The following is a 13,519-nucleotide window of genomic DNA, read 5'->3' as shown; positions in this document are numbered from 1 at the left end:
GTACCTCTCTGGAGCACCGTGGCGAGAGTCCTTTCGCTAGCGCTTACCCCACTCTTGCTACTGTGTTTTGTCTCATCTCTCTCTTTTTTTTTTATCTTTCTCTCTGTTTCACTTGCTCATATTTTCTCCCTCCCTCTCTGAACATTGTTCTCTCCCCCTCGTCACCATAGCACAGTTAGGTTGTTTTAACATAAGCAATGTTTCCTATCACATAGCAGCTGTGTTGTGTGTTCCCTCAGGTGCAGGGATAAAACTATGCAGCTACAGCTATGTACATCCACACACAATACACATGCTTTTTATGTTGGTGTGGGAATAGGGTTGTTCCTGAAGAAAATGGAAAGTCACATTCTCAGCTGTCTGAGATATTGTATTGTTACAATAATGTTGCATGGGTCATAGCATAACGATTTGTATTCCTTGGCTTAATCGCATCCAAGTGTACTCCACAGCAACACAGGCTGCTGGAGGTTTAGTTCTTAGAAATATACTCTTTTTGACTTAAAACATAAAACGTCCGATAAGTGCAATCTCCAACAAAAACATGTCTCCAATAATAGCAGTAGGCTAATAAAGTTGATGTTGTGTAATGTTGTAAGCGGCAGTTGGGCAGCAACATTGGGGGGTCAGAATAACCGCCAGTCTCCCAACAATAGCCTGTCTCCAGTAGTGTTGAGAGCACTCCATGAGAGAGCACCTCATTCACTCTAGGACTTCCACTCCCCACCCCTCTCTGTCACACACACACACACACACACACACACACACACACACACATACACGCACACGTACACACATACAACTGACAGTGTAATTTATATTGTTGTTTTTTATGTCCTATGCACCAACCTCAGTCAATTTCCTGTATGTGCAAATATACTTGCGAATTCTGATTCTGATTCTGATGATTAAAGCAAATAAACGCTTTATCGTATTTAATAAACTAGGAATTTGGCTTGATTGTTTGATTCGATTTTTCTTTTACAGATGTGTCCAATAAGAACGATTTGAATACAGTGTCACTCATCACTGGTCTGCTCTCCCTTTTCCCATAGGGGACACAAACGCAAGCTTGACGAGGCCAAGAAAGAGGAGGAGGATGAAGAGGGGGACTCGGCTGATGAGTCTACCAAGGACTCCAACGAGGAGGAAGGCAGCAGCTCTGAGGCAGATGAGATGGTCGCCGCACTCGAAGCTGAGCTTAACGACTTCATGTGAAATGGATAATTAGTGGGAGACTTGATTACCCCATAAAACACAGAAACGAATCCCTGAATTCTCCCAGCACCCCCCTAGCAAGTGGTACCTGAGCACCTACAGCATCTGTCTCTGTGCTTTGGAATCTGTGTGTTTGTTTAATATGAGTTATGAATATGTGCTGTAGGTGAATGTGTACAGAAATGGGAGCCCGGGTAGGAAGTGTGTGTTAGTGTGTAAATATAGTTCTAGAGAGTTTTTAGGGTTTATATAGAAACTCTTGACAGCAAACACTTGAGTGTTTATGTTTTATCGTGAGATATGATAGGAGACATGACATTTGCAAACGTTGTTTTATTTGAATTGAGTTTTTTTTTCTATTGTGACTTTTATATAAATTCAACAAATGATATAATTCATTGGTCATTTATGCCAAAGAGTTTGAAATAGCCTCACCAAGGCCTGCAGCTAAACATACATTTTACTCTGACTCTTATTTTCATATTGACAGTTTTATAGGAGTTAACATTGTTACCAGCAGTAAGACTAAGACACCTGAATGTGCCCAATTGGATGTTTTTGTTCTCTGTCCTTCTCTACCATGCCGTTGTTCCATACGAGGTAGACTGAGCCATTTGAAACAAATGCCCATGGATGCACTAACAATGCGATATCAACGGAGCTTTATCCTCATCAACTGATTTTGTTGCTTGAGGAGTGTACTTACTGGGCTGGCTAAACCAGGAAATGAATCAGTTGCACTGTGGCCGTTCTGGCTCGTCAAAATTATCTTGATCAACCTTTCCGAGGTCAATTGATATTCGTTTGTGTTGAAACTTTATATAATCAAGCCCAATCTACCGGGCCAATGCCTCGGCTCACTGATGCCTGTAATTAGTGGAGCTATTTGTCTGCTTTTTGCCATTTTTATTAGATCTTACACCACCCCTGGGTATTTCTCCTAGGTGATTTATGATTGGTCACTAGTTATTGATTTACTGTTCATGTAGAAGTCTCAAAGTCCCCCATCAGCCATCAACGGCTCTGTTCAACTGGGGTAGTACAGAATCGAAGGCTGGGATTGGTCAGTGGTGAAGGTTCAGAGGTAGAGGGGTTGAAACACTGTGATTCAGGGTCCTTAGTGCACATCTCGGTGCCACCCTCAACTGCCACTGTACAGTGTCTCCTTAAGGGCTCTGCACACAGCGTGCGATTTCTGTTGCGTGTCAACATTCCATTTTGAAGTTTGAATGGAAGTCTATGAGAACATCGCATTTCAACACACACGGCCCCGATTTTAATCGCACGGCGAAAATTCGATTCCATTCATTTTGAATGGGAAAAAGCACAAATTTGACAGTGCGACAAAACTCGCACGCCGTGTGCTTTGTCCCATTCAAAATGAATGGAATCGAATTTTCGCCGTGCGATTAAAATCGGGGCCGTGTGTGTTGAGATGCGATGTTCTCATAGACTTCCATTCAAACTTCAAAATGGAATGTTGACGCGCAACAGAAATCGCACGCTGTGTGCAGAGCCCTTTAGTCACTTTAACATGATTTAAATAATTAGCTAAATAATAACCCCAGGTTTCTTTGTTCTGTTTTTGTTTGTTGTGTTGTTGTTACATTTTTTCAATGAAAACACTGATATGTAAAGTATTTGTATATTCTATTTCGTACTTGACCTGACAGAAAAGATACTTTTCATTTAATAAAGATTTGTTTTATAAATGATTGTTGATTTTGTTTATTTATCCCACAGAGAAGAAAACATTTTGTTAATTAGAGGAACAGCTTATTGCTGTGGCGTTTTGAGGCCATGGGGATTAGTGTTGTCAGTGTAAAACATTTCTGTACATCTGCTCATTCTACTTTTGATGTTTTATCAGGCAAAGATCCCAGTATTCCAGTTGATTATCTGTTGAACTGTACTCTAGGTGATCTCCAGAGATGTTCAGCCCATTCATATTTCAGTACGTTTTCGATTCATTTCCATTAGGAATAGGTGAGATGAGATAGAATCTGTATACCAGATTTAAAGATTTTACGGCTGAAGCGTCCTCATCCCTAAGGCCTCATCTCTTAAAAGTCAAGACAAGCTGGAGAAAAAAAGCTTTCTTTTCTGATGACTGACAGCTGGCCCCGCTGGTGATTTCCCAAGGAGGTTTTCATCGTTCGTTTCTCATTTCTGCCAAGTGTGCTTTTTTCCCCCCATGTTTTCATTTTTATTTGATTTATTATTATTTATAAAAAATAAAAAATCCTCTTTCTGTGTTATGCCTTGAGCTGTCTGGCTATAGAGCCTTTTCCCAATTGTTAGGAATACGACCTCTCACATCCTCCTCTGTCCTCCGCTCCTCCATATCTCCTCCACATCATCCTGAAAACGCAATGGAGGAGAAGATCTAGACACCTGCCCTTACTTAATTGAGTGGAGGATGGAAGAAAAAGACAAGTGAGTCCAAAATTGAGACTACAATGGCATGAAGTTTAGACGTTAGAATCCAGAACCATTACATTCCTTGGAAGGAAGGGTGACAGTGTTGAGGCTCTTAGGTTTGGGTCTATGTATAGCAGACCACACACGAGGCTGGTGGAGGTAGACATTGGAGGACAGGCTCATTGTAATACGTAGAATGGAATCAGGAATGGTATGAAACGTGTGCTGGATACCATTCCTCATTCCGTTTCATGCATTACAATTACCCCGTCCTCCGAGTTCTACCTCCATCAGCCTCCACTGGTAGGTCAGCAGCACCATTCCAATATAGAATAGGCATCAAAAGTTATTGCTTTAATCTATTATATGAATATGAATGTGGTTCATCATGAAAATATATGAGGTAATCATTCATCTTTATTATCAATTATCGATACTGCAATAAATCCACTTAAAGTTCCTAGCATCTTACTGAAATTGATGGGGCCCAGCATTAAGGAACAAGCAAACAGTATGGTTTCACTGGCTGTTTACCATGAGATGGAATGGAGTGAGACTAGTTACTCCCTGTAACTAAAGCAACCTCACAAATACACTCAATTGGAAAGTGGAATCAGTAGAAGATGGACTTTGTAATATTAGCATGTTTTTAAATCATTTACCTTTACGTTTCAGACATTTAGCAGACGCCTTTATCCAAAGCGACTTACAGTACATCAGTCTAAGTAAGTGAATCGTCTCTACATCAGTCAGCATAAGAAAAACAGATCTATGCTAAGACCAGGGGCCATTGACAGTCACAATGCTAGAAGGAAGAATTCACAATAGAGAAACTATTATAACTATTGTTTGGCTACAGTCACTTTACACTGTCTTCAAGACCTTTAAAGACCTTGCTCAACATCTCAGGTTTAATTTCCTGTCGCCTGCTTGAACGGCAGCGGTACGTGAACATACTATAAATCACCTCTACAGCACATCCGTGTTTCCCCTATATTATTAGAAGATGGATTATGTGAGGAACTCTCAGATGCATGATGAAACATTATAAATCACCTTGAAAGGGTGATCGAGCTGCCGGACCTTCTGTACCTGATATATACGCTGTTACGAAACTTGTGATTTCATGTTTTCTCAAGTGTACTTGAGGATTAAGAGTTTCTCTGGGGCCATGCACACGCTTCCCCTGGGGGTACCATGTCATGGTTACAGACAGAGTAAAGCCAACTTTGGAAAACGGTTTTTAGAGCTATAGAACACTTTCAAGTCTATTTCAATAGCCGCACTGCCGCAGAATAAACCGTCTAATGTATTTAGTGCTGGGAATAACTGGGTCAGTACAGGAAGACACCGGCTCCTCTGGGGACTGCACACGCTGATCCCACTAGGGGCCACATTGTTTTCTTAACTTTTCTTCAAGCACTGGCCAAGGAATGACCCTGTTTATTTGTCACAATATACATAAGACGCTTCTGTTTTTTTTTTTTATGTTCCATAGGACATAAATGATTGGTTTATAACTGCATTTTTAATGGCATAGTGTAGGAGTTGAGCAATTCTAGTAACCACAGAGAATCCACGGAACAGTTCAGGACGGTTTGGCTCTGTGTCCATTATATCCCTCTTACATACAATACAGGACTCATTTCCTAACCCACCCAGTCAGCCAGTGAGTCTGTCTGTCCCTCCTGTCCTGACTTAGTGACTAAGCATATTAATCAAAATCCCAGACCCCAGCCAATTTCCGATCCTCCTGAAGTAAGGCGGTTGTTAAAGCCTAGGGTATTTTTGTCCAACACTGTGGTTGATTTTGCCGCTTGCTTTTTTTTTTTTATATGAAAGCTGCTCAGCATTTTTTTGCTGAGAGTACAGTACATAATGTGATTGTGCACCTATGTGAATGTAACCCTGTCATGGAGCTTTTAGGTAAATCGCCACCCAAGCTCATGAAAAGGCAGGAAGCATAAGTGCACTCCTCATGGCATCACAGATGGAACTGGAAATAACACTTGAATCCAAATGCACTGCTCATATGTCACAGGGGCGTCTACTTATGGTGCCAACTACAAAGACTGCCAAAACTGAAAATGGTAATTCATTTAACAGCATGTTTGATAGTGTGATAGTGTCTGAATGTATGCAATAAATGACAATTAAAACCTATCCTGTGGTATGCTGGTTGTAAACACTAAGGAGTTTCGAATCGAGGGATTGCTCTCTAGGTTATGACCGTAATTAATCCAGACCATTTATTTATACCCAGGGCAGACATACTGAACTGTACATTCAATATACTTAGAATCTAAAACATCATCTTGCACACTTTATTGCAGGCATCAATTGGTATATGATCAAAAGCCAATAAAACATGCATTACTTTGGATGCTTGACCTCTGTATCATAATGTCCTGTCTACTGTCCCTCTCGCTGTATCAGCCCGATTCCAACTGATTCTGGCTTTTAAAATGAGAGATTAGGAGGTTTATAGCTATTCCTGGGGCCAATGGTCTTTTATGCCCATTTTCGAATTGGCCTTTTGAAATACTATCTGTATCTGGAAGCTGAGCCGATTCAGAGGGATTCTGTACCTGTCCATATCTATGTGTCTCTGCCGCTCAGCTTCACAGTGGCTTGAGGGTAGAAATGTTGCTTACAAGCAACAATACAACAACCTTCACTTTGAAGGCTGGCTGCAGTTGAATATATAACAGGCCTGAGACAAACAGGATATGAACACAGATACAATGAACTGTGTCAAAGAAGACTGTGTATGTTTTACGTAGCTCATTGTGTGGCTTAAATTGTATACTTTTTATGGATTTATTAATTCTGTTTGAAATGTCTTTCTTGTTTTGTTCCTTCATTTTTGTTTCTCTTGTGCCTTTAAGCAAGGCTCTCCTGAAAAGAGACCGTGGTCTCAGAGAGACCCCCTTGCATAAATAAAGGTTAAATTAAAAGTTGGAACAATCATATTGGTGAAATATTTATATACAGTATATCACTGAAATAAAGCACTGATATAGTACACCCAAATCACATACTGACCGCAATAGACGTGTTTTTATCCGCATATACAAACCCAATCAAGACTGTTTTAGAAATGTGGAATATATGGCAAAGATGCCAATCTATGTTTAAGTTATTGTGGAGTAACTCTTGCATCCGAACAGCCTTCAGCACGATATGTCTTCCTCCCCCTTTTCCAGCGAGAACAAAAGTTATGTAAATTTCATAGAGAATATTTGTACACTTACTAAAGATTATCTCTGGCTGTATGATTTATTACACTCATAAGGCCAATGGCCCTGAGCCTCAGTGTAATCCATTTGCTTTCCATCTTTGTTTTCAGATGTGAAACATTTGCTGCACTCAAGTCAAAGTAAATTTGACACAGCTGGGCTCAAATGTGGGTAGATATGCTGTAGCCTAGTGTAGCTACTGTGTTAAGTTTCCTTATAACAGTTGGAGTCTCATAAAGGCTTGGTTATGATTGGCCCCTATGCCTAATGTCCCAATGCCTGATGACTGGGCAAGATATTGGATGAGTGTGGGGAATGCATACTGGACCCATGAGAGCAATGACAAGACCAGACTCACTGTCTGTGTACCCTGATGAAACTAAGCAGGTTTCACTGGCCTCTTTTGAACAAGATTCTATTATTCCAAGGAAACACCTGAGGTAACACCTGCAGATACATCGTTGGTGAGACAAGGAGGCAGGCTTCAGTCTTGATACATGAGAGATCACAATGACTTAAAACCTTACTTTTGTGAGTCATGTAGTATTCATCACAATTCATTGGGGCGGCTGTGACTCAGGAGGTAGAGCCGGCATCTAATGATCGCAAGGTTGGCAGATCGGCGGTTCGAGTCCCGGCTGGCAACATGTTGAAGTGTCCTTGGGCAAGACCCAAAATTGCTCCCAATGAGCGGGCCGGTGCTTTGCGTGGTAGCTTGCCGCCATTGGTGTGTGAATGTGTATGTGAATGGGTAAATGAGAAGCCATTGTAAAACAATTTTTGGGCAACTTGCAGTGTTTGCTCATATTTGAGCCCCACGGGTAAAACACAGGAGGAACTCAAGGCGCAGAGCACAGTGTTGTTTTTGACACTTCTCATGACACCATGTTGATGTGTGGATGCTGATGATAAGCAGAAAGACAGAGAGAGAGAGAACGAGAGAGAGAGAGAGAGAGAGAGAGAGAAGAGGAAAAAGAAAAGGAGAGACAGAGACTGAGAGTCCTGTGACATCTGCAGCCCACCCCGTTCACAGGATGTGTCATAAAGGCCATGACAGGAGTGACAGATGTGGCAGGCCCATGCCATTCTATGACTCTCCCATTGACTCTCACTGATTGGCCAGTTACTGTGAGTGGCACATTAATGGACATGCACACAACAGACACACAGTCGTTTACTGTCGTTCCGAGTCGTTTCCGCTCATCAATGCACAGATGGGGCTTGGCCCCAAATGCGTCGTGCGAGTGTGGCGCAGAGGACCAAACCGCAGACCATATTATCCTGGATTGCCCGGTGTACCACCCACCCAACGGGATGCATGGTCTGTCGGTATTAGATGACAAGACGATGACGTGGCTTCTGGAGGGGTGTCCAGAAATATAGCCCGGGTGAGCCCCTCAACCAGGTCTCGGGGTGGTAAAAGGGTAGCCCCTCAGCCCCGAGCCTGGTGGAGTGGAGAGGAAAAACAACTACCCATACGCCGAAGAAGAAGAAGAAGTCGTTTACTGCAAATGTAATGTCACCATTAAAGCAAGTATTATTTAAATAAATATAAATAGTGCATACTCCTCTACTATCCATGTAACTACTAATTAACTACCTAATTAACTATTAAGTAACTACCCATTTGTACAGTTCTTCTACTATTAATTCATTTTTATTTTATTTTAAGGAATCCTTCCTTCCTCTAGCATTGTGACTGCCAATGGCACCTGACCCTTGAATAGTTAATTTTTTCTTATGATGACTGATGTATAGATGATTCACTTACTTAAGACAAATGTACTTAAAAAAAATAATAAGTAAATGTAATTTGCTCGGTTTCTCTCCTACTCTACCTTCTCTTCAGTAGTGGCTGTAGGCGGCCGCATCTCGTCAAACTCCGGGACAGGCGAAGAGATAGAGAGGCGTGATGATTGATGGGAGTTGATACCAGAGCTGGGAGATTGAGCAGAGCTGAAAGGTTCTACATTATTTACTCCCTCCTCCACCTTCATGTCTACAGGGCTCCTCACAGCATGTCTAAGATCCTCCCCAATCCCCCTGCTATGCCTCCAACACTCCCCCCCCCCCCCCCCCACACACACACACACACAGCCACTTTTCTTTACTTCAAAAAACAAACACCAACTCAGTAGTCAGGGCCTGTGCTGTATCTGTAGCTCCTGAGGTCAGCTGTGTTCATACTGTACACTGGAGAGAACTGATAACAAGTAATGGGCATGCTGTGAAGTCTTATCGTTAAGACTGAAATTAGAAGAACATCTAATCCTACTGAAGATGTTCTTTGTGATATAAAGGGTTTGAGGTTTGTTTGCAAGGTTGGCCACTATTTCTGTCTGTATCGATTGAAAATGTGAACATGCTGAGCAATTAAAGCATGTCTGTTGATAAGTTTGAGTTACAACCTCAATTGAGTTACAACCTAACAGTACTAGCCTTGGATAGGAAGGACATGCTTTCAGCTATACATTATTTTTCTCCTTCTCTCTACTGTGACACCTAAGGAAAGGGTAAGAGTGACTAATCCTCACTAAGGAAAAAGTCAGTATGACTAATATTCACTATGAAAAGGGTACGTGTGACTAGTCCTCACTGCATGTCAATCACACTACCATTTTTATGGATTTTCTTCTAGCATCCTCTTATTCTTCACTCAGGTTGGCCTTGGACAAAGAGCAGGAATCAACATTTCTCTCGCTATCTGTGCTTAGTTCTCCTGCTAGGTCTCTCCATGATGGATAACTCAAGAATGCATTTCAAGCTCTCTAAGTCATCCTTGAGGTGACATATAAAATGGAGCAATTGAAAAGGAAATGTTCTGATAATTCTGACTCTTAATTTATTCAAATGGACTATTATGGTTCATTATCTCTTAATGATTAAACGTCTAGTATGTAACATTCAAGCTTTCTAAAAGCTTCCTAATGGTTTTAATGACTATGTCAAATCACTTGCAATCAGGGAATGAGATCCCTTGATAGAAATACCTAATTACGAATGCTGTTTTGCTTTCCCAAAAGTACTTTCTAAAATGGAATGTCCTACCTGATACTTGGTTTGTATACAAAACAACATGTTACTGGTCAGGGGTGATGTTGGGGATTTTTTTCTTTATTGCCTTCCTGTCTCTGGTGGCTGCCTCTTCGAATCGTGCATGCATGCATAAACACAACAGCTAATGTCTGACACTCCATTTCAGGGGGTTATGTCATTAATAAGGTAGGATGTTGGGTTTTTTGGAACTTCAAACTGAATTTCACCATGGTGGCCAGAGGTGGCAGATTTCCAACCAACTTTGTTTGGATTCTCGATGGTATACGTCATGTTCCATTTACTTGGAATGTTGTAAGCTCACCCACACACTTCTTCCGGTCAAAGTCGCATTCTTGAGCATCAACTGCTGGGCTTTAGCACAAGCATAAATCCTATAGTGGAAGTGGATGGAACTCCAAACACCGCTCTCAGTTTCACTACTTATAAATCTCCAGAAAAGATTCTACAGCCATATGTTTTGTGGCCTACACATGCATGTTGATATGAAAACACTTGTTTCTATTACACTATTACAGGCATAAAAGTATTATTTTTCAAACTGAGAAGACTTTCTGACTTGAAACACAGGCATTCCATTTGGAATTGGTCAGATGAAATGTCACTTCCATAATGACTGAAGTGACATTGCAGTGCATTCATTTAGAATATGTGTGGGTGTCTATTTATTTGAGTGCTTTTCAAGTGACTTTGCTTGACACACATTAGTGAACCCTGTGTGTGTGTGTGTGTGTGTGTGTGTGTGTGTGTGTGTGGGTGTGTGTGTGTGTGTGTGTGTGTGTGTATATATACTGTATATGTGCCAAGTAAGGAATAAAGCATTATAATGATTGGTTTATTCTTCTCTGAATTCACTTTGATGTTATTCCCCAGGCCTGACATTCTGCTTCAACCAAAAATTAACATGCCCTAGGCATTTGAATGCAAAGCTAAACCATGTCAACAGCGCTTTATAGTGCACATTATGTGCCGTGCCAATTTATGTGGGTCAAGTGCACCATAATTACAGTGATAATTTGGTCATTTGTTTGTGCCTCACCACTTCCACAGTGTAGGACTGAGACTATGTAGCCTACATTCTCATGTCCTCAGTGACGCAATTAAGGAATTTAGTGTACAAACAGAGTGGCATTATCTTTTCTTTTCTTGTTTTAAATAGAGGTGTTTTTAGAAGGACTTTGTTTTTGCTGGCCAAACATGAATAGGTATGTCCTACTGTATATCTGCCTCGTCTTTGTCATCCATGTATAAACAAAACCTGAGCCAGGGAAAGGTCTTGTACATGGCCGTGGATACCTGTGGCATGTTATGCTCAGGTTCAGGTATAATGTGATACCTCATGTGATTAACATCAGAACCCTCTCTATTGACCTTCTTTCTAATGACATTTACTGCAACAAAACTTGCAATAACATGGACTCTTCATACTCTGAGAGCTCATAATACAGTACTATGGCAGAGTCATAGCCTACAGTCATGTCTAACATCTACTGTATTCAGGCTAAGGTGAATTAGATAAGGATTACATGAATTGCATTCTACAGCAGGTCCTTGATAATTCCTAATACAAAATACAAGTTTCAACTTTATTGTTACGCCACATTACAGTGTAAGAGATTGATTCAATACTTGCTACTGAGAGCCAACATCATTAGCTTAGTGCAAACACATGGAGACTCCTAGGTCCAGACTGTCTTCACCCACTGTGCCCTCCATCTCTTCATCTTCCATCCTTCTGAAGGCACGACACTACACTGAGAGTGGGAATCTAATCATGGGTGTAAATGCTCATTACTCACTATCAGTCAGTTGCTTCCCCTACATAGGAGTCGGACAGGAGTGGAGAGAGAGTGAAACCCGAGTTTATGATGTATCTCATCAGCTGATGCAGCACATTCTGTGCACTGTAATCCATCAATGTCACAAACCTCTGGGGAGTGGTTAATAGCTGTGTAAACGTTATTCCCATTTACTCATCTTTGGAGAGTTTAATCAGATTTCGCTGACTTGTTGCTTTTTTGGGCAATGTGCTATGAAGAGGAAAATCTCTCATCGTTGAATACTTGTACCCATGTAGTGTGAGGCCTTAAGGCATATGTATTTTGATAACAATAATTGATAACACTCAATATGGATTTTTGGTTCATTACAATCTCAGTCACTCACTTTGTATAGCTGAAGACTAACTCTCAGGACAAGCCAATAGTATTTCTTGTAGGGGAACAATCTTAAATTCAGTGCATCAAAAGTGAGGTGAATTGAGATCACTATACAAAGTAAGATACAGTATACTGTGCGGTCCATGACCAATGGCTTGGTGATCCAGACTAAGGGTTTCAGTGGAGTCACATGAATAAGGAGGAATAGTCGGAAGATGAATGACCTCAGTAGATGGACTGAAGGAAGCCCTTTCCTCTGAGTGGGCTTGAATGAACTCTTCAGAAATACAATAATTTACATACAAAGAGCACATCAGAATCAGAATCAGATTTGTTTTGTTTATTCTATACAAGTCTATTCGCACATACAGGAAATTGACTTGATGTGGTTGGTGCATAAGACATAAAGATACAGACAACAATATAATAACAAATAAAAATAAAAACAATGTAATAAACAACACGATATAAGCAAAAACTGTTTAAAAAGACAATGATAGAAAGGGGCAACAACATCTGAGGAGCTTAGCTTTTCTTTGTACTTATCTCTTGGTGTTTTTTTTATATAATCTTTACTTTTCAAAGATACCCAACATTTTATATGCACAGCTATATCCGCTGTGGTTTCATTACCTCAAGTGAAGCTAATTCCCAATAGAAAAGAAAATCCCCAAAAAATGGAATGGATGGTTTGAGGTTGAGGGACTGACTTCTCTGTCCCCCTCTAGTGGTGAGGGTGTTAGGCTTGCTTGCTGTCTTTTTTCAAAGTCAGCCTAATCAAGATCAACATGTTGGACCTCATAACATTTCAATTTGATTATGGATATGAATTAATCAATTATTATAGACTGATTCTAGGTTAACTTATTTCAGTCCTATCCAGACATCAGAATTCAGTAGCTTTAACTGCTTTAACTTTTTTCTGACAGAAAAGATCCGTCAGGAGTTTTTGGGGCACACTGACTGGACCAGGCAGTACCCTCCCATATTCTCCCTAGTAAGTGGTTGCTTCCAAGTTGCACAGGGATGCCTAGACACTAGACAGGAGGACACAGGACACTAGATCTGGTGTGTGGAGTGTGTCAGACACGGAGGAGGAGAAAAGAGTGAGTGTAGAGTGACAGACACAGCGTTTAATTAGATGTGAGCTGCCAGTGGGCTGGGGGTATAATTTGTAAAAGCTTTGTAGCCTCTTGACAACGAATAAATAAAACCATTTATTTTAAAAATGTTCTCTGTAATACTAGCCACCTAGCAATTTTATGACACTGGCTCTAGCCAGCCGGCTATTTTTGACATAACATTAGGCATAATAGGCTATAGATTGCAGGAAAAAGCTGTTCCAGGTGTTCAGGCAAAACATGTCCAACTTCCAGAGGGGGGTGACAACCTCCCAAAGGCCTCCCACCCACCGTCCACTTCATGCCC

At 40.9% G+C, this 13,519-nt stretch overlaps 1 protein-coding gene across 1 annotated transcript in view; it reads left to right on the top strand.

Annotated features, from left to right (window-relative positions):
* The window catches only part of ctdp1 (CTD (carboxy-terminal domain, RNA polymerase II, polypeptide A) phosphatase, subunit 1), a gene marked incomplete at both ends in the record, with an annotated part of 62,641 nt that extends 61,423 nt beyond the window's left edge, over positions 1-1,218 (top strand). The window contains one exon of the mRNA XM_080531763.1: positions 1,056-1,218. Within this exon, the coding sequence (XP_080387889.1) occupies positions 1,056-1,218 (163 nt within the window). The remainder of the gene's footprint in view (positions 1-1,055) is intronic.
* Positions 1,219-13,519: the final 12,301 nt, after the last annotated feature.

The sequence above is a fragment of the Nansenia antarctica genome, assembly GCF_963989245.1.
Source record: "Nansenia antarctica genome assembly, chromosome: 5".
NCBI classification, from domain to species: Eukaryota; Metazoa; Chordata; class Actinopteri; order Argentiniformes; family Microstomatidae; genus Nansenia; species Nansenia antarctica.
Note: the sequence above shows the minus strand (reverse complement) of the source record. Positions and strands in the feature narration are given on the sequence as shown.